The 24,473-nt window shown below is 41.5% G+C and overlaps 1 protein-coding gene across 20 annotated transcripts in view; it reads left to right on the top strand.

The window, feature by feature from the left end:
• The window catches only part of RIMBP2 (RIMS binding protein 2), a 115,114-nt gene that overhangs the window by 75,007 nt on the left and 15,634 nt on the right, over window positions 1–24,473 (top strand). For 8 of the 20 annotated variants that reach the window (XM_050318334.1, XM_050318336.1, XM_050318347.1 and 5 more), the window contains exons 6-16: window positions 109–129; window positions 2,234–2,438; window positions 7,618–7,769; window positions 10,304–10,380; window positions 11,042–11,151; window positions 11,577–12,386; window positions 16,134–16,285; window positions 16,561–17,016; window positions 18,643–18,789; window positions 20,088–20,246; window positions 22,661–23,359. In XM_050318334.1, coding sequence (XP_050174291.1) covers window positions 109–129; window positions 2,234–2,438; window positions 7,618–7,769; window positions 10,304–10,380; window positions 11,042–11,151; window positions 11,577–12,386; window positions 16,134–16,285; window positions 16,561–17,016; window positions 18,643–18,789; window positions 20,088–20,246; window positions 22,661–23,359 — 2,988 coding nt within the window. The remainder of the gene's footprint in view (window positions 1–108; window positions 130–2,233; window positions 2,439–7,617; window positions 7,770–10,303; window positions 10,381–11,041; window positions 11,152–11,576; window positions 12,387–16,133; window positions 16,286–16,560; window positions 17,017–18,642; window positions 18,790–20,087; window positions 20,247–22,660; window positions 23,360–24,473) is intronic. The other 12 variants (XR_007629268.1, XM_050318343.1, XM_050318344.1 and 9 more) reach the window with 3 other exon arrangements.

Genomic DNA, 24,473 nt, shown 5'->3' with positions numbered 1-24,473 from the left:
AAAACAAACAAACAAAAGTATTCAAAACTGTTTTTATTTCTTTGTTTATTTCACATCTCTTTGTTTACTGTGTCTTGTTTGGGATTTATTGCTTTGCACTTCATCCAGAACACCTTGGACAGCATGCAGGTATTTTAGGGCATAAATTCTCCTTTCCCTGTCCTGAGTCCTGCACCTTTCCCTTTAAACTGAGTCCGATAGCCCTGCCCAACCTTGCATGAGGTGCGTGCTGGAACCATTGTTATGCAAGCATGCTTTGCAATTTTTTTTTTTTTTTTTTTTTTTTTGGCCAAATACCAAATCATCAAAATCAGGACTTTTTTCCACGAGAAATTAACCTTGGCATGATTCGATGAGAACTCAGATCCTGGTTTTGAAAGTCAAATTTCTTACGAGCATGCCCAGTAGGAATGGTTTGGTAGTTTATTCAGCACTGTAAACTTTCTGACTGCGTGGATTTTGTCTGAATTCAGATTGTTTCTTTGTTAATACAGAGACAATTTTATGTGGTATTTTCACCTGGGGTCGATTTGAACCACCCAGTGAAAACTATTGTTGCTACAAACTGATAAACTATGAAATAATATCCCCATAGCAGAACACGTGAGTTAATTACTGGTCTGAATTCAAACCTGTCCACTTGGAAAGTTGCTCATCATCTTCCCTGTCTCGTGTGAACAGTGTCTGTCTCGTAATGGATGAAGTCTGCTTCATTTTCTGTTCAAGAAGCCATTTTAACTTTAGAAGCATTTTTAACTATGAGATCGTATGAGAAGCTTGGCGAGCGCCAAGTGACAGACATTCAATCTGTCTGCAGCAGAGAATGTCTCTTCATACAACCACTGCTATAGGCAGAGCCAGTTTTAGGGAGGTCTGGTAGACTTGGCACCTCTGTGCCATCGTTATCAGGGCAGATTATCTGGGAGGAACCACAGCCCAGAACAAAACTCCAGATTTCTGGGGCTGTGAGCACACGCCTCGCTCTGCAGTGACGTCCATGGACACGTAGGTTTTCTCCAGTGAGGTGAGTCTGGCTGGCTGACAGCAAACCAAGCACATGCCTGAAGCCAAGAAACGAGGATGAGCAGGGGGATGCTTCCTGTTAGCTCCACTGAGGATCTTAGGGCCCTTCTTTCTTTGTATAGTACCAGCTTTGTGCTCACTTCTAACTCACAACCTTAAGCAGTAAAAGCGTTTCTCTTCTAGGTTTCAAACTGTCATGACAGAACAACTTGAAATTTCTACATACTCAGAAGAGAAGACAAAGAAGGCATATACTGAAATGCAAATGCTTTTAAAATTAATAAATAATAATACATTACTGTTTTTTCAAAAATATTTTTAAAATGGGCTTAGCATCTTGTTGAGGTTTGGATTGTGATGGTTTTTATTTTTCATTTTAAGCTAGAGTTTCCATAACTGCATGTGGAAAAATCAGTGCATATTCTTAGAGAGTAGAATAACTCATCCTTAAAAGAGGGGACCAAAAAACCCAGACCTGTTTACTTCTTTGTTTGCTTAATGTCCTTTTAAAATTGTGCATAGATATATCCATGCAGCAAAGGCTCACATTTCAGTCCCTCAAAACCACAACCAAGAGATGAAAGACTAAAAAAAACCCCAAGCATTTAATGTTTGTGTAAAACTCCCACAGTGTCTCTGCTTCTTATTGGGTTTTGTTTTATAATAGATCAGATGGATACCCTGAGACATCTTTAGCAGAAATAAATTAATTTGTGTTATGAATACAGAGAAATTTTATCTTTGAGATTCACTGTAGCTTTAAAAAAGTATTCGTTCTTGTTGGGTTTTAATACATAAATGTTAATTTAGCAATTCAGGAGGCTTCAGCTTAATAGCAGAGGATGGGCAAACCTCAGAAATAGGTACCTGAGTTGGAAGAGCACACAAAACTGACACTCAGATGTGTGTAGAAGTCACAAAGCTGTAGGATCTGTTTGCAGGTGTTCTTGGCAGTGATTTTTTTTTTTTTTTGCACTGCCAAAATACACGATGAGGAATTTCCCCTTTGGAAACCGGGGACGAAAGGAGAAATTACCTCAATGTTACAGGGTTACCACCAGGTTTCATTCTAAGTGTGGGTGAGATTTAGAGGGAGACCGTGGCGGGCCTGTTTATCCCAAATGGTTTGCCTGTCCTGGCTTCATCAAAATCTGCTGGATTCAGAGCTGTGATCCCAGTGACACGTCCGTGTCGTGTCTCGGTTGTGCAGGCCAAGGTCCGAGAGCTGGAGGAGAAATGCCGGACGCAGAGCGAGCAGTTTAACCTCCTGTCCAGAGAGCTGGAGAAGTTTCGGCAGCAGGCAGGGAAGATTGATCTCCTGAGCAGCAGCACGTTGGCATCCTCAGATATCTCTGGTTCTCCTGGTAAATCTCTATCCCAGTTAATGAATGGAATAGCCACTTCTATAGGCAAAGGTAAGGAGCAGCGTTCTGTTGGTGGGCGTCGGTTCTGCCCTGTGGGTTTTACGCTGCAACTCTTGTGATGTAAACAGAGTTTACTGCACAAATGGAGGGCAGAATCCACTCCTGTTCCCGTTTTGTGACCTGTTTGGATTTCAGAGTATCTCTTAGACCTTCACTGAGCTTGTTCCAGATTTATTTGGGCACTGCTGGGAGCAGAATTCTCTCTAATTGCTGTTGGGTGTAGTGATAAGCAACCAGTTCAGTGTTAAAATTGGGTGTTTCTTATGTAAAAAATATGCTTTCACTGTAGGAAGAAGGGCTGTCTGGACATACAGGCTTTGTTGTCAAACCTTCCCTGTTTCAGGGACACAGGGGTAGATCTGCTATCTTGTTGAAGTTGCAGTTCATGAGGAAAGAAAACACAGAGACCCACACACACTGTACTGGCCATTACATAAAAGGGAAGTGTAAATAGAGATGGGTAGAAAATGGGGAAACTGGAAGGACCATTTTGACAGACATGAAGATGGTTTGGGTTCAGTTTCATTTGTTCAACAGACGTGATGCACTTCTCCGTAAAAAAATTGAAAGTAAAACATTAAAAAAATTAAAATAGAAGCAAACACTGTCTACAAAACACAGATTCTGGTATAAAGTGATTTTGGTTGAAAATGAGTTTCATGGGATATATTTTAAGAGAACTGAGTGAGGATAATATCTGCAGCTGCTTGCTAAACTGTGCAAAGGTGTGTTTAAATTTTTAACTGTTTCAAATAGTGTTTAAATATCTAACTCCCAGTTGTTCTAGAAACAGAAGAGTCTCAACAAAAATATTGTTGATTTGAGTTTGAAAACAAATGGAGAACGTAAAGTTTTTTTAAAAAAATTTATTTGCATGTGTATTGTTGTTCTTACAGTGCCCAGTATAGTCACCAGTGTGTGTTTATCCAAGATCTGTGTTGAACTTTCACCAGGTCATCTCCTGTTGCCAGAGGCAACAGCTCTCCTAAGTGCAGAGCTTTGTAAACCATCCATTATTCATAAGAAAATTGCAAAGGTCAAGGCAAGGGGTTACCTGAGCACACTTGAAAATCACTTCCATGTAAATCCCGTGTTAGATTGTGTATTATGACAGTGTTATTCTCAAGGCTGAGGAGTGTCCTCAGCCAGCCCAGTGTCACCCGTGCTGGAATCGCTTCACTTGTTGTGCCAAAAAAACAGCTGTCTGTTAATTCCCATTGCTTACAAATTCACCAAAGGTTGTTTTAAAGTAAGTGTGAAAAAGGAACTGGAAATATGAAATAGTTTCAACTTTTTTACCTAAGCTTCTAGAAAAACTCTGAGGAGCAGGGCCTAGGGATCACAAATCATTTCCCTGCTGCTACAGATGAGCAGTGATTTTCAGTGAAGGGTGCTAAATTCGATGTGAAACCAAGTCAGAAGGAACCAAGGTGACATCCCTCTTTCATTTCAGTTCAGTAACTCTGTATTTTTCTATGCCTTGGGTTCTTGAGCACAAAATTGGAGCTGTTGGCAGCCCTGCCCACTGTGGTGCATGTTAATTCATAGGCTTTTCTGGAGCTGCAAGTTGTACCCAAGTTGGATATCCAAGTGCAGTAAATGGAGAATTCTGAAGGCATTTCCTGATAGCCATGAGAATTTAGCAGAAATTTCCTTAATACCAGCAGCATTAGCTCTTCATGTCTCTAAGGACAGGATTTTCAAAGCAACAATTAATTTTAAAGAAAAGGTAGTTAGGTGTTGAAATGTCCTTCAGGCAGCTAGTGAAGGTCCAGCCTGTATCACTGCAGTTGGTTTAAGCAAGCCCCCATCCTCACATGAAAATCACCTAAATTTTTTAAGGTGCTCAGTCAGACTCTCCAAACTAATAAAATACCAACGGAAAAACCTCTTTTAAAAGCCTTCAAAACACACCAAACAGAAATATTCCATGTAATCCTTGAGTAAAGGCACAGCTGAAGGCATTTAAAGACTGTAAATCTTTTCCCATAACCTTTTGATTTTTCTGTGACTAAGAATTGAGGGCCTGCAGCACTAGTGAATAAACATCAGAAATCCCTGGGCAACATTCAGGCTCAGTATGAATGCACTGATAACAATAAAGTGATGTTTGAGCAAGTGGGCAGGATTTCTAATTATTGAAATCAGCCCTTCCACAATAATGATGGTAATGTACAGCAAGTTCTTCAAACCAGAAGTGTAATTATTTTTATTATGTGTGAGGAAGAAAGAACACAAGAGGGAACACAGGGACAGCTTTCAGAGCAAAGCAAATGACGGAAATGAGATCAGTTTATGACCAGCTGCTTTGCCTTAATTGGTGATGTTTGAATGTATCAGGAAATGAAATAAACCTAGCCAGAATGGATTAGAGCATAAAAAGTTCACTTTAAACATATAATCGTGTCACAATCAGATACAGAAACCTGAAGATTTATTATTCATCAGATAAGAGGCTCGTTTAAATGGTCTGCCTAGGTAATTTAGGTAGTCCATATGGAAGCAGCAGTTGCAATAAATAAAACGGAGAGTCTAATTGTAATGCAAGCATGGGCAGCTTTAATTCTCCTGAAACATTTAATCAGGTCCAGTGATCTTCTTTTTCCCTTGAAAGGGTGTTCTTCAGACTTCCTTAACAGATATTTGCTAGGCATGGTAAAATAAAGGCCACATTGAGCATATATGGATTTCCAGAAGACTTTATGGACAAAAAACCTGTGGCTTTATAAGGTTCTTTTCTAGTATTTAGAGGAAAAAAAAGAGACATTTCTAGATGCTGATGCATTTTCTTATGAGCTGAGCTCTTGTATTTTCAGTTTTAAAATGTGGTTTTTCCAGAGGGCAGATATGAAAGGAAAGGTGTTTCATTTGGGTTTGTTTTTTTTTTTTTTTTTTGCTTAGTTTGCAGTTAACAAGCTTTAAAACACTCTGTAGGTCTCATTCCTCCACAGTCTGTTACCCAAGCCCAGGGATATCAGGCAGCCTTTTTTTGTGTGTATCCTGCATTCACAATCTGCAGGAATAACCCTCCTCTGTAGAAATGACCAGGAGATGACAGAGATTCAGGAGGTTTCAGGAGGAATGTGCTCTGTGAGCTGTGGATCCCAGTTTTGGGGTTTTTTGCAAAGGCATTACTTGATGATGCTTGTGTTTATTTTAAATCCAACTGTGGCTCTACGTACATAGAATCAACATGAATTTGCATATATTATTTAAGTGTCTCATGACCTTTTAAAGAGGCTCCTCTCCAGAATACACAGGAATTAACTGCTAAAGTTATATGATAAGGCTGACATGAAAATCAGTTCTTTCCAGTTTATTGCAGATATTAGAAGACCTTGAAAATGCAATAATTTTTAAACTGCTTTAAGAAATAATAACACAGATCAATATCTTCCAGTGTCCTGATTCTCCTGCAGTTCTTGTAATGCCTGTTCTATCCTAGTTATCCTGTATGTATTCAAAGCAAGGGCTAGACTGTCCTAGAATTCTTTCTCCACATTTGGTATGTTGTGCAACTAATTTAAAAAACAAAGCCTGAAGAATCCAGGAGGTATGAGACCAAACAGCAGTTTCCTTTGAATGAATAATCACAGTTGGCCCAATTATTTATAGGCTTGGCGCTGACAGGCTGATATGGCAAGAACATTAACAGCAAACAGAAGGAGCTAAATTGGCTAAAGGTTTTTGAACAGGGATGACTTTTTTGTTATATATGTGAGAAAGGTTCCAAGAATAAAAAATGTGCCCTTTTCCAGCCTGGGGATTGCTGTAAGCGGGGCTGGGTGTAATTAATCTTTTGTGTGGTGAGTTGTACATTACCCTGCTGTCAATGGGCTTAAGCTGTCCTGCTGTAAATTACGGTGATGCAGAGAAAATTAATCATAATGGACTAATGAGAACACCAGAAAAACCCTCTGATGATATTCTTGGAACTTATTCTCCTCTGCAGTTTAAATAAAGAGGCTCCACTGATAATTCCTGGTGACGTGGTCTGGGAAGCTGCAATTCAGTAGCAAAGCATTGCTGTCCAGACTTCTGGCAGAGCAGGAGGAGGAACTGCTGAACCTACACATTTTCAGGGGCTGAAAAATTAGAGCACAGGCTCATTATGTTAATGGCAAGGAGAATTCACTCTGCATATCTGAATGTGTCAGCAAGGACTGTGCCTGGCTTTAGCTCCTGCTCGTGCTGCAGGTATAACTTGAGCTCAGTTTACAATTTCCTGCTGTCCTGTGGTTTGGGGACTAAACTAACAGTAATAGGGAAAAAATGGAGAAGTATTTTAGGTAGCACTTCATTAGTCCATCTTGCAACTTTGATGACATTGTTCTTTTTAATTGTCTCCCCTCACCTCTAGGCCTGATTTTCACCTGAGTCAGTGGGAGATGAGAGTGATCAGCCTCTTGCAAGGCTGCCTCCTTGGGTTATTCAACGTGCAGTATACGCTGCCCTTTTTATGCTTTTTAAAAACTGTTTTTAAAAGCACAACAGAAATATTCCAAAAGGATTTTATGAAGATTTTTCCTTTTTCGTAGCCCAAGTCTTCCATTTTTTAGAAACTGGAGAGATGGAACTGGGATCAAATTACTTGTTTTAGTGCTGGTGCTAGAGAGGAGCTCTCACAAAGTATGAAGCAGGTGCTCTTGGCACTTACTGCCTGACAAGAGTCAAACCACTTCACTTCAAAATGAATTTCCTGCCAATTAAATCATTAGCATTTCAGTCACTTTCTTAGAAGACGAACGTATGACTTGGTTCTACTTTCCTGTATTTGACAGAGTCCCCAAAAGAAATAAAGATTCTAACAGCAGCTTGTTAGGGCTGGGTATGTTCCACAGCATGCCAGAGAACTTCTCCATACATGTGAAGGTGCTCAGAATGAAGGTGGCCTTTTTTTCCATAAGGAAAAATGTAACTTTGAATTTTTTGGAGTTAAAATACCTTCTACATTATGTTTTGTTGCATATGGCTGTGATTTATGAGATTTTACAAAGAGACTGGGAACTATGTAGGCAGAGCTGTTTGTGTTCTGCAGTCTACCTACTGTAGTCTTTTTCTGGAAGGATTTTTAACAGGAGAAGAAAATAACTCACTGCTGCTGATCAGTTGGCAGTGTTTCTGCTGGAGGGTAATTCCTTATTCTCGTGTGTGTTTTGTTCACTGCCAGTTCATGAAAGTCCTTCTGGAAGTCGCTGTGTGATTTCAGAGTTTATACGACCCCTCCAAATATCTGGAGACAAACCAGAACAACTGTCTGTCAAACCTACATTCCTGTCCAAGTCAAGATCTGGTACCCCAAGATGCAGATTTGATTCAGACGTGAGTCCTTTTAAATTTCTTACTGGAAATGTGTGCTAGAGGGGCCAAGACTCCTCTGCTCCAGGGGGCTGATGCAGATTGATCCACCTGCTTTTGGAAAGTCAAGACGTGAATGTTCTCATTTTCTGAGACAGCTTGAGAACACGATCAGTGGGGATGGAACTGATATTTTCAAAGAAGGACTGATATCCTGGTTGCACAACATAAAAAATAGGTGTGTGAGCACCTTGAGCTTCCCTGAAAGCCCCAACCTTCAGTGATGCAGGCAGAGCGTGTCACTGCCTCTGTGCATGAGGTGGAAATCAGCACTTCAGTGCCTGGGTTGGTGCAGGTCTGTGTTATGCAGGTTTACTAGGGGGTTTATTATATCTAACAAGAAGTTTGACTTTGATCCAGCCTGGGCAAATGGAAGAGAAATTCCATGTGCAGTGCCCTGGCCAGGCAGGGATGCTCTGACAGAAAAGCAGCTCCTTCTGCAGGACTCGTCCTTTGCCTGGTGTTCAGGATGTGAGAATCCTCTCACTGCCTTCCCAAAAGCCTTTCCAGCCTTTCCAGCACTCCCTTAAACCCATCCTGAGCCTGTAAAATGGAAGTGGAAGTTGCAGGATGTTGTCACCGAAGTCTTCCACCATTCAACTTTATATCTGGGGTTTAATTGTACTTTTGAAAGGTTCTGTTCCTCCTTTCTTGGAAAGGTTTTCTGCTTTTCAGGAGGATTCTGGTAGAAATCCAGTGGGAAGCTCAGAAGAGCTTTTCGAAGCTGCCATAGCAAGTTTTTTGTTAATATTTAGGAGAAATGTTACATATACAAAAAGGCATAGGACAAATTTTGAAAACTTTATAGAAGGGTATAATTTTCTATTAAATACTAAAAGGTCTGTTTTGTGTGGGCAGACACCCATGAGGAAATGATCTTTAGATTTTACCCCTCACTTTGTAGTCTGGAATCCCTTCCTTAATCTTTAAAGGAGTAAATAAATTGCAACTGTGTGCATATTTTCTGTCTATGTTATGTAAATTCATTGCTATTGAACCTGTGGAAGTTGACAGAAACAAAATGTTTCTAAATGGATCACAAGCCTGAGTATTGTGTAGGATACTCAACAAAATATTAGATTCTTGTACAGTAGGAATTCCATGGGCATATCCGAGGATTATCCACAAAAAATATTTGTGTATATTTGTGTAGCAGCATTGCTGAAAAGTGGAAACATTCACTGCTTTTAGAAGAGGCCACAGACAAAGTAGTCAAAGCAGAAAAAAGCAGCTTAGCAAGGAGACTTAGGGAAGCAGAACTAACAGCAAGGAACAGAAACAGCACACGTCAAATTTAATTCCCTTTTTCTATTATTTTTGAGTTATCTCTCACTGAGAATGTCAAGCCCTCTTTTGGAGAATTGTACGTTTTGTGCCTTCTAGAGTGTAATTATGTGATACACACTTACATTATGCAAGCTCACAGAAATTAAGCTCCATTCCTTTTCAGAGATATCCGGACCTAAGGGAGAGTGTATGAATAAAATCTAAAAATGGAGCAATAATGCTGGGAAGTCTGAAATAAATAAATAAATAAATAAATAAATAAATAAATAAATAAATAAACAAACAAACAAACCTGCAAAAAATATATATTTGAAACTGCCCTGGTTGTCACAAAGGCTTCTAGAATAACCATTCTTGGTTGAGTTATGCACCATATAAAGGTGCCAGGGTGATATCCCTTGCAAATGTGCATACATCCCTAAATTCTACACAGGGGAAATGCCTGTTCTGTGACTATTACTGTGCTCCTCACTGGGGTCAGGTGTTGGCAGAATAGTGTGTGCTGGGCTAACCCACCTCTTGAGATTTAATTCACAGGAGAAGTGACTGAACTCAGCATTTTTCTGGTGTGCTGTTGACAGGGACCAGTTTAGAGCTGAAAGTTGCAGTTCAGTATTCACTCTGTTTAGATGGTAAAATTTCAGTCAATTTTCAGACAGTTTATGTTATTTGATCCCACTGTTTACCTGGCATTTCTACTTTAATTAAAGGTCTCTCAAGCACTGGGAAAAAGTTGGTCATTTTTTCTGAAATGGCTCGCAGCGTACTGTAAAATAAGTGGAAGGTAGTTTGTCTCTCACTTTAAAAACTCTGCTAGGCTCAAAGCATATGAGAAAGAATTACTGTTTTAGCAGTGAGACACCTGGTGCAGAGATAAAATAGGCAGAGTCTATGTTGATTCAGCACCACAATTTAATCTCTGGGTTTTGTAGACCAGATTTGTAATGGAATAAATGTGTGGCTTTGCAGATTTGAGTTAAATATGATGGTAAATTCCTAGCTCTAAACTCAGCATTTGTCTTAAGTGCTTAGTCACTGCTATCAATATTAAATTAACCAGTTGTGTTCCATGTTGGAATTTAATTATTGTTTCTTCTCAATGTTGCATGTTCACTGTCTGATTTATATCACCTGTCAGGAAAACTGTTCATGCAGCTCTTTGTAATAACATTATCTTTTTTTTTTTTTCTTTTCTTCTTCCCCCTCTACAGATGGATAATGATCAGAATTCCAATACCTCAAAGCAGAGATATTCTGGGAAAGTCCATCTTTGCATTGCCCGTTATAGGTAAAACCCCCATCTCATTACATGTATAATACACAGTTGTGATATTCAGCATTAGGTTTTCCCTCACTTTATTCACACACTGAATTATTACATGGAATCAATGTTATGGATAACAGTCCCCTTTACTGCTTGCACTGACTGCAAAATAGTGCCACATCCATGTGCTTGAAGTGTCAGAGGGAGCTGAACATGACATGATTCTCTTACCCACCAGTACATATTCCAGTGTCTAAATGACATGAAATTGGTACCTCCTGCTTTACAGAGTATGTCTCAATCTGCTCTTATAAATTCCTTTCTCCAGCAGGAAAAGATTTAAAAGCCCTTCGCATCTTTGCTTTGCACTTGAAAATGTCAGATATAAAGTACTGTCGTGATAAAAATTTCGGGGACTAACAATTTCTTTCAGGATGGATATGGATTTAAATACTTTAGAAATAGCTTTTTGTCTCTCAGTAGCTTCCTTATCTGAAACTCACTGGTTCTTTTTTTTTTTACCTTGGCTTCATAGAAATTAATAAACTTGTGTAAAAGACACATAAAACAAATGGAATGTGGGGACTGGAAAAGACCCCCTCAACTGATTTTTTTTTTCATTAATTTAAAAAAACCCCAACCCTTAGAGCTGTCCACCTTCCCTGATCCCCTGTACTCCCTGCAGTTACAACCCTTTCGATGGACCAAACGAAAATCCAGAGGCAGAGCTCCCTCTTACGGCAGGAAAGTACCTGTACGTGTACGGAGATATGGATGAAGATGGTTTCTATGAAGGTATATTTTTTTTATTTACTTTTCAGTCTGTGAATTCATGCTAATTCATGCAGATTGAAATCAGTCCGTCTGTCAAATGCGCTCCAAATCCTTCCCTTCGTCTACCGCTAAATCAGTTGCTAAAATTACCCCTTATCATCGCTCTGTTAATTAACAGAGTTTCTGCACCAGCAAAGCCTCTCCTTGCAGGCAAAGCTAATTATAAGGTATTTTATGGTGTCAGCTTTTCCTACTGGCGAGATGAAAGTTGACAGGAAGGCTTGCTGGCAGTTCTGGTGTTTCCCTTTACGTTCTCGAGCTGTGGATGTTGTTTACGTACGGTTTGCACTCCTGCCTTCCTCCTTGCCTTGTCCCCTCTCAAAGGCATTGACATGAAGGAGGTGCTCTCCTCCAAGGATTTTAATGGCATTGCTCTTTCTCGCCAGGAGAACTTCTGGATGGACAAAGAGGACTAGTCCCTTCAAATTTTGTGGATTTTGTTCAAGACAACGAGACCCGGTTATCGAGCACATTAAGCAGCGAACAAGATCAGAATTTTATCAACCACTCGGGTCCCACTTTGGAAGGAGATCTCTTGGAGATAAGTCCACCAAGCCACATAGACTCCAGTGTGGTCAGCAACGGCGCGGGGACTCTGGATGTGAACATTGACGAAATTGGAGAAGACATTGTGCCTTATCCTAGAAAAATCACCCTTATTAAACAACTAGCCAAAAGTGTCATTGTGGGCTGGGAGCCACCGGTAGTGCCACCCGGCTGGGGAACCATCAGCAGCTACAACGTTCTGGTCGACAAGGAGATCCGGATGAACGTCGCCTTGGGGAGCAGAACCAAAGCTCTCATAGAAAAGCTCAACATTTCTGCCTGTACCTACAGAATATCCATCCAGAGCATCACCAACAAGGGGAACTCCGACGAGCTGCAGTGCACTCTGTTGGTCGGGAAGGATGTCATAGTGGCCCCCTCTAATCTGAAAGTGGACAATATAACCCAGATTTCTGCTGAGCTGTCCTGGCTCCCTACAAACAGTAATTACAGTCATGTCATCTTCCTTAATGAAGAAGAGTTTGACATTGTCAAGGCTGCTAGCTACAAGTACCATTTTTTTAATTTGAAGCCCAATATGGCCTACAAGGTGAAGGTCATGGCCAAGCCCCATCAGATGCCCTGGCAGCTTCCCTTGGAGCAACGAGAAAAAAAGGAAGCCTTTGTGGAGTTTTCTACGTTGCCAGCAGGTTTGATATTGTTCCCCCTACCCCAAAACTCTCCAGTTAAGTTTCGCTGAAAATACTAGATAAAATAACCTCACCTTTGGCTTTCTGCTCTAATCCCTGTCACTTTTGTCAGCAGACTGGGGATTATTAGATTGCTTTATGCTATTTGAAATTAATTCTTGTCCTGCATTATTGTCTTCTTTGTTCCTGGGTTCCAGATGCCTTTTTGGGAGATAAACTCCAGATCATCATCTCAGATAACATGCTAAGTGTTTTATCAGATTAATCTCCATTTGTATTTCATTTGTCCAGTTATCATATCTCTAGTAGTAATTTATTTTCATTGGTGTGAAGAACACGGGGGGAAAAAACAGTTTTCTCTTCTGACATGTTATTGTTTTTGTTATTTGTGTGTCTTCAAGCACTTTTTACAGACATTTTCTCTCATGAAAAACAAGGCAAACCTCTTGGAGGACCACAGAGTCATTTAGGGGGTGTAAATGCATTTTGGTTGTGAAGTTGTAATCACACTGTACAATTTGAATCTGTTAAAGTCAACAAATCCATTTTGGTTTGGAAAGTCTGAGGGTTTTTTTCCCACTCTGGCTTTTACATTAGGAATGGTGATAAATGTTGTCAGTCATTTATTTCCCAGTGTTTAAGAACATTGAAATTGAAAACTAGAGCAGAAAGAATGTAGTGAATTAAAGGATAATCTCATGATTTTTTTGGTATATGACAATATACCTGAAAAAAAATTGAAGGTGTGTCTTTATAGACTCACCTACCCAAGGTCATCTAATCAAGGAGGAGACTCCTTACACATTCAGTGTTTCAGATCCCTGAGTGCCTCTGGAGCAGGGACAGACAGGTACAAGTGGCTCCTGGCGAGTGGGATGTCAGCAGCATGTACTGAGCTGTGGTTACTTCACTGCCTGCTGGGATTTGATTCCAGCAAAGGGGCAGGAATTAATTCTGGTCTCTTCCTTGGCTTGTGTGACTTTTATGTGAGGAGACAGGCAGGACAGCCATGCTGGCTGAGCAGAGAGGGACCTTAAGCTCCTGTGTCTCCTCTTTTTGATGCTGTTGATTTATAGCTTCAGTAAGAATGTCCCCAGCTCACACTTTCACTCTTTTGTCTGGCATCACAGCAGTGAGGTAAGTGGTGGTGCAGTTGTAGAACCTGCTGGGAAGGGGGGCATTTCCAACCTGGGATGTGTTCTGGGCGAGCTGGGAGGCACTGCCTGGATGGGGGCTTGAACTTGTTAGATTTGTCAACTTCTTTACTGTTGGGGAAAGGCCTTTTTTGTGAGGTTTGTTCCAGGCCAAACACTGAATGTGCTGTATCTCCCTCTAGTTGCTGGAGCATGCTAAGCACTGCCTGAGCTGTTCTTCATTGCACAGAGAGCATTTTTACAGAAGCATGTCAACTTTTCACTGTTTTATAGCAAAATAAAATAACTACTGTTGAAGTGATTAGGGGCTTATACCTGTATTTCAGAAGTTATTGGAACAAAGGGAAAGGATCCCATGAAATCAGTCAGGGATGGGAGTTACCATAATGTGTGGCATGGGTTTGTCTTGAAAATATTGCTGGCTTTGAGTAATTACATCTTTCTTCTTTCAAACCACAGTTAAAAGAAAGATATTAAGTGACTAATGCTGGTTTTTCTCTCAGACTGGATTGGTTTTTTCCTCCTTAAATATACCTTCAGTGCTCATTTTATTTTATTTGAAGCTGAGAAGCTCTGGCCTTTACTAGTGGGTTGGGTGATATCCTTACAGAGAAGGATATCATCAGCCACTTATCCCAAAAAAGGAATGGGGATCAGGGAATACTTCAATATTTTCACACTGTACGAAAATCAGGGGTTTTTTGGGAGTACATTAAGCAAAAATGACCTTGAGGTAACTGCTCCCATTTCAAAGCTAGAAAAGTGCAAGGACAATTAGGGGTCACCTTTTCATTTTTCTCCTTGCATTAATATATCATGTTTTGCATGATTTATACTGAAAACACATTGCTTCCTGTCAGACCAAAGCTGAGTGACAGCTGACCAATTGATTCATCAAAGCATTGAAATTTGATTTTCTTGATTCATCAAAGCATTGGAATTGCTTAAATTAAAATGGAAGTAGTTTGTCTCTTGGAAACTCAGATCCAAAAATAGAAATAAGTACAGGATCAGGACCCATGGGACTGTCACTGGTTTTGTGCTAATTTATGTAAAAAACCCCACGAGGGCCAAACAAACATTTGTGTTGATGGCCAAGACCATCACAAGTCATCAAGAATAATTTCCCATTTAATGATGGGGGAAAATAGAAACCATGCTAAGCCTTGGGCATCACCCTTTGTTAAACCTGTCCCTGCCACAGCCTCTGAAGGTCGAGACATACTCCCTGGGGATTGTTTGGTTGTGGGAGAATGGAAAGAAGGTGACTTCTGCTGCAGGAGCAGATTAATGTCATTGTCATTGACAAGATACTGGGTTGGATCAGATGCATTCTTTCCTGTAAGCTCAGCAGCCCTGCTGGATTGGGAATGCTGGCTGTCAGTAAAATAGGACGGTTAAGAAAGCTGAAATTCAATCCTAGACCAAACTCTGTCTTGGCCAAAAATAGTAATAGGTCAATTTACATACTTTGGACTTTCAAGTTAAATATATGTTGTAGATGCAGGGGATGGTATAAGCAAAAATTTCCTGTTGTGCCTGTACTGTCCTGAACATGACCATGATTTATTTCCATGCCCTCTGGAGAACAAAATTCAGTGACAGCAAACTGGTGAAATGCACTGGCAATTTGCCAGCAAACTGGCTGAGACCTGTGTGGTATTTACGCTTGTGTCATCCACACAGTTGAAATATTTGTGGCCTTTTTGGTAGCTGAACAGGAACTGGTTGTGCTTAGTTCACTGGGAAAAGCAAACTCAAGGTTTGTATTCTCCTGGCTGTTCTGCAGGGATTGCTGAACCCTCCTTCTGAGATGTTTTAACATGAGCCATTTCTCAGGGTTTGGCTGTTAAATTAGCACAACAGGATGCTTGAAAAATTTATGAACTAATAATCTCTATGGTATTTTTACTTTGCCTTTCTGGCCACAGTAGAACTATTTTTAGTAGGGTAATGTCTTTTAATTAAGGATGTATTTGGTGTGCTATTACACTAACATACTGTAAGTGCCTTAAGAGGTTAGTGGATGCATTTTTTTCTTCACTGCAGAGGAAAGACTGTGAGACCAGTTGTCCTTTAACCAGCGTGCTGCTGGTGGAAGATGTTGATGTTCCAGCTTGCAGTTCACATTGCACTGTGCTTCTGGCCCTTAAACTGTAACTTAGAGCCCCTGATGATCCAGAGAGACAGAATTTGAAAGTGATTTCTGAGTGTGTAGTGTGCATTCAGTGCAGACATATATCCCAAGAAGTCATTTGCTGTCACTTGCAGCAGTTTTCCGCTAACAGTGCCAATCCTGGGCCTTTTCCTCTCTCTGTTTTTCTGTCAACACGTCCTGCATTCAGACCATCAGTTACGCAGCCTGGAGGGTTAAAAACAGATCCAGAGCAAGGTGCAAGTACAGAGCATCTTGCAAAGGAACACAGTTCAGTTAGTGGTTGTAAGGTGGGAGTCAGATCCTGCTCCGTGACCTGCTCAGCCCGTGCTTCTGGTTTTCCATAACAGCTGCAACAGGGATATTTTGGCTTCTTAAAAAAAAGGTGCTTTGAGATCTGTAGTTTCCAGCAGCAGTGACCTGTCCCATCTTCCTCAGGTCCTCCAGCTCCACCTCAAGATGTCGTTGTCCGGGCTGGGTCCACGCCAGGGACCATCCAGGTGTCCTGGAAGCCCCCGACTCTGACGGCCACGGGGACGTCCCACGGCGCCAACGTCACAGGTTACGGTGTTTATGCGAGAGGGCAACGGGTGAGTTACAGACACCACCTGCTTTAGGGGAATTCCAGCCCACAGGTAAAGGCAGCAAGGAAGATGTGACAGCCCCTTGGGTGCCTGCAGGGGGTTCTCAGCTTTCTGTAGACTCCGTTCTTTTGTTCATGCACAAGCAGCTCATGAGCTCCCTTTCCAGAGACACTTGGCAATAGTTCACTCCATGTCAAGGCTTTGAAGGTTGTCCTTTAGCGGGGCTGAGGGGAGGGAGGCAGGTGTATTCATGCTCCTGAGTTGTTTGTTTGTGCTCTCAGGTGGCAGAGGTGATCTTCCCAACAGCAGAGAACACGCCGGTGGAGCTGCTGAGACTGAGGAGTTTGGAAGCAAGGGAAGTCACTGTTCGAACGCTCTCTGCACAAGGGGAATCAGTGGACTCTTCTGTTGCTGCCATTCCACCTGACCTCCTGGTGCCTCCAACCCCTCACCCCAGAACTGCTCCCAAATCTAAGCCATTAGCAAGTGCCGGAGCCCCAGAAACCAAAGAAGAACATTTAGGCCCACATTTAAAAAGGGATGAGTCGTGGGAGCAGACTCGTTCGGCATCCCCTGTCCATGGACACACACTTGAGCCCCCCAACTTCCACAGCCACGGGAGGAGGTCTCCATCTCCCAACCGGATACTCCCTCAGCCCCAAGGCACCCCCATCCCCAACACCGTCGCGAAGGCCATGGCAAGAGAAGCTGCACAAAGGGTCGCAGAGAGCAATAGGGTAAAGGCAGACTTCTTTCTCAAGGCTTTTTCTGGGGGCTGGTGTTACTGATTGTGGCGCTTCCCATCGAAAGATTTTTTTTTTCATCACGTGCTTTAGGGAGCAGATAATTCGTTCCTGAGCTCTGAGGGTCCCTGGTTTGAGATGAAGCAGCGTGCTGAAGTTCTGTGCGTGTAAAGCACTGTTAAGTCTGCCGTGGATCCACAGGCACTTTGACATGTTTGCCCTTCTCAGTGCTGCATTTTCACAGATATTCACAACTCCTTTCAGTGCAGCTCCTCTTGCAGCTGCTAAACAGCATCACTGCCCAAAGGACACTGCCTGGTTTGGACACCACTGTGACCCATGGCTGCTGCAGTGACTCAGATGTTTGCTAGTTAATTTAAATCCCATATTTGAGGCTCAAGGGTCAGTACAGCTGATATCTGTGCATCCTGACAACATGCTCTGGTTTTTCTACCCAAGTATGTGATATTTAAATACTCCCAGTGCCCTGGGCAGTTACTTTCTCATCACAAGCTGCTCACAACTGTCTGTTACTTTTTGCAAGCTGTGGTGCCACTTATTTCATACACCCTCGTGGTCCTCCATCTGGCAGTCATCACTTATGTCCAGTTTTCGGTCTCCCATCATATCTCCAAAATAGCTCCATTAATTTTGACAGTTCACACATGTCTTAACAGCCCCAACTTATTGACTGTCCCTGTTTTGAGCCAGTGGGTGAACTGAGCCAGCTTTTGAGAACTTGAATAATTCTGGATCAATAAGGTCTGATAAATACATATGTATGCATGTGTGTGTATCTTCCTTTTGTTTATAAATAAAGAAAACTGGAATAAATGTAGCAGAGGGAGAAAACTTGTTTCTTGGGCTCTCTGAGGTGAAAGTTTTTTAAGAACCATATAGGGAAAGACAACAGAAATACTTTTTCTAGTTTGGAAAATGCTGACATAACAAATACTCTGAACCGTGTTTAATTACATTAATTTAAGTGATGCTTGAAATGTTTAATTCAGGAATATGGACAGAAGTTTACAGATGAATTCATTCTAAATTAAATCAGATTCTACCAGTGATACTTGTCAAGTTTAGTCCCCTGTAGTAGAAGTTCTTACCCTGTGGTAAGCTGCTGCAGAAAATGTGTGCCTTCTCTCTGCCCTCACCCAGCCTGGTAGGTGGCTGAGGGTTATTGTCAGGAGAGTAAGCAGCAGGAATTAGTCACTGAGGCCAGGAGTCACCTCAGAGCAGAGGAAGAGCCCAGAGTCTCATTCTAAAGCTTTTTCTGTGCTGAGGTCACCACTGACTCTCTGCCAAGGGGAAATCAGTGTCTTTTTTAGCAGCCTCTGACTGTAGAATACTGAGAATTTTGACACAAGTGGTTCAAGGGAAAAAGCAGATGAGTTGATGATCACAGAGAGTCATGTAATTGGTGATGAGCCACAGTAATATGATAAGCAAAAAAAATTCTTGAACACTCCTTAAAGGTTCCAGTCAGGGGAAACCAACACTGCTTTAACCATGAGTACATTTAAATGGGGTGTGCTTGAGTTCTTATATTTGCCATTTCTTCCCTGGTGGCAGGGTGGAGTCTGCTTCACAATTTTCCATTTCTTGTTGCCTTGCTAGATGGAGAGGAGGAGCGTGTTCAGCGACAGGAGCAGTGCCCAGTACGCCAACTCTGATGAGGAGGAGGATGGCTATGATTCCCCCCATGTCAAAAGAAGGGGAGCTTCAGTGGATGATTTCCTAAAAGGGTCAGAGCTTGGAAAGCAAGTAAGTAGCCTGGTTTTGTCGTTGTGTCAGGTGTTTGACATAAAACAAGCACTTCCTGAAGCTCAGCAGGCTGTCCTGGTCACCTCCTGATTGTTGTGGTTGTGTTGGTAAACTGCACAGACAGGCAGGAATTCCTGGGGAGGGAGATGTGTGTCCTGTTGCTGCAGCCTGACACTGCCTAATGGGAGCTGAATGCACCAGGCATCTCCAGACCATCAGCCCAAGCAGCGGGTTTGAGCACTGGAAACTGAAACAAATGAAGATGGAAAAGCTGAAGTAGAAAATGTGACTGGACTGTCATGTTTGGGTTCTGGGTTTTTCAGTGTGGTGTCACTGCAGCATATGAAAACGTGCTGTGGGAAAAGGGAATGTGGGAAGAATTTATGTGTTCCGTAAAAGCCACAACCTGTAATCTAATAATTACAGAAACCCAAAATCCTGTATACTTGGCATGCTGTAAGGAATGGAAAGATGTTGCCAGAAGAATTTTGCACAACTGCACAGCTTTCAGTTTGATCCCACTGAAAACAAATGTAAAATAATTTATTACACTACTGTCAAGAGAAATGTAAATTCTAGAAAGAAGATATTTTCTTATGTCTTGGCATAGTCAAATAAGCTTTTTAGCCCAAATATCTGACCTCCCGTGTTGAAGGGTCCAATCAACACCATTCCTTCTTGTGCCAGTTCTGAGATGTTCTGGAATTTTGGGTCTGTTTATTATAGATGTTCAGGAAGTTACAAATGTATGAACAGTGCCCCAGATTTCCAGTGTTATGGCCAGTCTATTCCTACAACGTTTAAGAGAATTAAAGCTTCAAATGTCATCAGCTACCTGTATCATGCCATGGTGGTAACACCCTGCAAGGATTAAATGCTGATCACTTTTAAATTATAATGTGATGTAAGAAACAGCTGTGAAGAACAGATGATATGTGAATTATCCTAGGGCTTTTACAATTTGGTCAGCAAGTCCACTGATGCATGAAGGACCTCTTTAAATCAAGGGAATTTAATGAAGACTAAAACCAGATTTGGTACTGTGAGTGGAGATATCCTTTTTTGTATCACCTGGGATTAAGATTGGATTTCTTGAATTAGGACCATAAATGGCCAAAACAAACTTCATAAAGGATTTCTCCAGCAGAACAGAGCAGCAAGGCACGGGGTGTCATTTGTATGGGGTTATCAGCGTGACATCCAAACCTGGGAAACGCTCTGGTCCCCAGTGGTGTTATCCAGGGATTCTCAGCTCCACAGGCAGTAAAGATCTTTTCCTCTCTCACCTTGTGAACCAGCCTCACTATTGCCACGGGGAGGAGTACCACACAGAGAGCAGCAGGGGCTCGGACTTGTCTGACATCATGGAGGAAGATGAGGAAGAGCTGTACTCGGAAATGCAGCTGGAGGACGGAGGGAGGCGGCGGGTCAGTGTGACCTCACACAACGCGCTCAAGGTAAGTGTGGCTGCAGGGAATCTCCCCTCAAAGCACTTCTTGTAGTCAGTTATGGGTTTTGCAGACCATTAAAACTCACGCTGTCCTGTAGACCTAGAACTGGGCGGCTTTAATGCAGTTATTCCTTTTTATTCTTCATTGTTGGATAGCTAATCTTTTAACTAATTGACTGTTTTCCTACATGTAGTTGTTGCAGTTGCAGTTTCTGTTCTACACCTGGGGACCTCTCCCATGTCTATATGAGGATGTGCTGCATGTGCTACCCAGAGAATGAGTTGTTTCTGAGCAAGGAGATGTATACCAAATTATGTACATATCAAAAAAAAAACCAACAATGTGTGTTTTTCATGTCTGAGTGATTTGTCCCCCTTTCCAGTGCTAGTCCCGTCTCTTCACAGGCTCTAAAGCATTCTTGTAAGAAAGGGAGTTGGATTAGCTTTGTTTGATCAATGCATTATCAGAAATCCTTGTGCTCTGGTGGTTATTAAGTCATCACCAGAGGGATATAAAGAGTCTCCAGAGACAGTAGGAAATACCCATCAGAAATATTGCCTTAACACTACACAGGAATATTCATCACGAAAGACAACTTTGTTGTAACAATTAAAGCATAAGTAGAATATTGAACCTACCCAATGCCAAAAATATAGTTCCCATATTATATTTGTACATGTAAATTGTATTTGTGTTTTTATGTGTGTAGTAATTACACAAATTGTGTTTTCTTAGAAAGCACAAACCAACAGGCCAACTTTTTTTCAAGATACTGTTGTTTAACTAAAATCAAAGCTATTTTCTCTTGCATACAAGCATTTTGACCATTCTTGTAACTGCTTTCATGTGCTGTAAATTCAGTCTTTTTATTCTGATACTATCTGGAATGAGACAGGTATTTTTTCAAAAGAAGAAATAATCAGCATTTCCATTGTTCTGCTAACATAAAGGTTGAAAGTGAAATCCTTCTGCATGCTGCTTCTGTCCCTCTCCTCTGGGAAAAAGAGAATTGTCTCTAGACTGTTCTTGTTCTTTATGCATCAGAAGGTACATTTACTTGTTGGTTTTAAATTAGTACTGCCAGTGCTGATATTTAGAAAGAAAGGGCCAAAACCATAAGTGTTACAGTAAATAATTTTAGACTGTTAAAGTTTACAGGTGTGCTTCTCTTGATGCAGCATTGAATCAAAACCGTCAATATTCATTTTGATTTTTTTTTCCCAGTTATATGGCAGCTTTTCTTCTTTCACAAGTGTGATACACATTTTAAAAAGGAATGAAAGTAGGTGAAATAGTCATAAGAAAGTTCCTAATGCCTGAAAGGGGGCAACACCCAAGACTCAGTTAAGTTTAACATGCCCAGAGAGAGAGGTACTGCTGAAATCTCCAGGATGATCCTGTCATTTATGGGTGCTGTTGTGCTCCCTGATTGGGCATTAAGTACAAGGAGAGGTGATCTCTGTGGGGTAGAATCAACAAAGCCTGTCAGTCCAAACCAACACCTCCTGCATTGTATTCTCTTGTCTCTTCTCAGAGTCCAGCAAAGACACTCATAAGGATTCATCGGTCAGACCAACCCGTGTTTTGTGTAAATGGAACCAGAAAAATTACAAAAATATGTCTGTCATGTTCAGAATGCTTCTTTTACCCAGGCTGGGATAGTTTTTACCTGCTTCTGGTGCAAACAGAGACTCTTACTTACTTCTGCTAATTGGTTGATTTTCAAATATTGGTTTTTGTCAAGCAGGTGCAAGATTATGATGAGAGATTTGGTGACGGTGCAGACCAAGTGACATCAGAGAGCTTCCTGCTTCTCAGGGGTCTTTCTGTGCAAGCCAAGCTTTAAAAATGGTGCAGGTCTTTTAGAATTTTAGAAAGGCAGCTAGAACTCCCTTAATGATGTCTGCAAAATAGCTCTTCCCTGACAGAAGATTTAAGATATTTGCTGCTTACATAGGATGCTTTAACAGATGCAAAGCAAGAAAGCTTGCTAGAGCAGAATTGTCCTTCTCAGATATGGGTTCTGGTTACAAAGAAAAATTAAATAGCAATTTGGCATGGTGCAAGGAATGTGTTCTAATGCCATTCTCATTCACCATGCTGGAACCTGTATGGCTTTTACTGCTTTGATTTAAATGCATGAGTTTATTCTCGTTAAGAGCATCACTCAGTTGTTTGTACTGACCTCTCATGTTGTATCTGACACCCAGCAACTTCTTAATCATGTCTTTATTTTTTCACAGATTCTCATTCAAAGCATGACGTCCTTTTCACTAAATAAGCTGCATGTCTTATGTTTGCCATTGCTCTAAAACTAATTCTGTCTTTATTTTTCTTTTCTTCTCCCTTTTCCCTCCCATTTTACTTTTGTCACACACTATTTGTTCCCTGTCTGGTTTTTAACATTACATACTCTTAAGGATAAGACCACTGAAGCCACTTTTTTGGAACAGCCTGACTTTTCACAGCAGATACACCACAGTAAAAAGCTTTTCAGTATTCCAGAAGTAGCTGAAGAGGACGGGGAATACCCTGAACTGCTGTACAAGCAGGGTTTAGGTATGCCCTATAAAAAGAACCCCAGAATAGCTAGAGACTCTAGACCACCTAGGCCCTACAATCAAGACCAGCAGCACAACCTCTGGTACCCAGCCAAGCACAGGATCTCAGGCGCGGAGGATTTTGGCGCCGACGACAGAGGATGCAAGTACAGCCGGTCCCTCTCCAGGAGCCCAGACAGCGGGCTGGACTGTGGCAGCGAAGAGGAGGAGTCTCGTTTCAGTTTCAGATCCACGTGTGACGCGGTCTGTGCCAACGTGGCCCCTCGCTGCTCCTGCAGGAAGAGCGCGAGGCCGCTGCTGGCCCGCAGGAAAACCCTGACCAGGCAAACCAGCATCGAGGAAGATTTCGGTGACCTGGGGCCTTCCTTTGCAGAGCCCAGGAGCGAACAGGCCAAGCCCGGTTATGAGAGGAAGTATGACATCCAGAAATGTAATAGGACAGATAATTTCCCTAATGAAGATGTTCAGGGAGGCTGGAAGACCGACTTTAAGCTGGCTGACTCTAGGGCAGCTGGGCCACTTGCAAAGCCATCCCACAGAGATGCAGAAGACTCTCTGGTGTGTGAAGTAAATCTTCCTTCTAACATCTGCTTGCCAAATCAGTCTGTTTTCTTTAGTTAACTAATTTTTGTTCTTTTTTATTCTTTCTTTTTTTCCCCTGAATTAATTTTTAGAGTCCATCCTTTGGACCCATCTGCTACATTTCCCCCCCCCCCCTTTTTTTTTCCTCCTCATTCATTTTTGTTTATTATTCTGCATTTTCCTTTATAGTCCTCTTTTGTGTCATGCTGAAATCAGATTAATTTGCTTTACAATGATTTTCCCACAAACCAAATTACAATAATGGCTGCTTTTATTAAAGGACAACTGAATCTAAATTTTAATTAAGGGTTAGCTGAACTATAATTTTTCCAAAAGATTGTTTTTCTTTATTTTGCCCATCTGAATGTTGCTTTAAAAAAAAAAAAAAAAGGGAAAAAAAAAAAAAAAGCTGCATTCTAACTGGAAAAATATTTCATCAGTAATTTTTTTAATTTTTTTTTTTATTACTGTCAAGTAATTCATTTCATTGTGTTGTTTTTATTCATCCCATTCCCCAGAATTTTCAGGATATGCTCTTTATCATGGAACATCTCTGGACCAGAACCAAGATTCTCCCGCAGTGTGACAGTGACCCAGATTTCTGGAGTCACAGTTTCATCATATTTTCATTTGCTGCCTTATATCTCTGCACTGTCACCACTTTGCCGTCCTTTTTAGACCATCTCTTCTTGCCTTTGAAGTTGCAGACTGCATCTCTGCGTGAGAATGCAGGCAGACAGCTTCTTCCAGAGGGAGAGGCCAGGGCCATTCCATATCTTCCAAGGATACCTCTGCGTGATCTTGCCTATTTGCATTTCTGTCCATTAATCTGTAGAAGAGTCTCCATGTGTGATAGGTGCATCCATAGGCTTCCCTGCTCCCTAAAGACCAAAAAAAAAGCGAGTTCTTTACCCTCCCAGCCTGCAACAGCCCAGAGTGGAAACCTCCCTTCTAACACACCTCATGTCAGAGTAGAGATCAGCTTGCCTGCTCTTCCAGCCTTAGCAATTCATGCTGAAACGATCCTGGCAAATTCCTCCCGTCAAAATTGGTGACCAAGCTGTGTTGGTCTCGGTGGCTGCTCGATAAA

The sequence above is a fragment of the Myiozetetes cayanensis genome, unplaced genomic scaffold (genome assembly GCF_022539395.1).
Source record: "Myiozetetes cayanensis isolate MyiCay16 unplaced genomic scaffold, myiCay2020 scf21, whole genome shotgun sequence".
Classification (NCBI taxonomy): domain Eukaryota; kingdom Metazoa; phylum Chordata; class Aves; order Passeriformes; family Tyrannidae; genus Myiozetetes; species Myiozetetes cayanensis.
The sequence above is the reverse complement of the archived record's forward strand: the minus strand, read 5'-3'. Positions and strand labels throughout refer to the sequence as shown.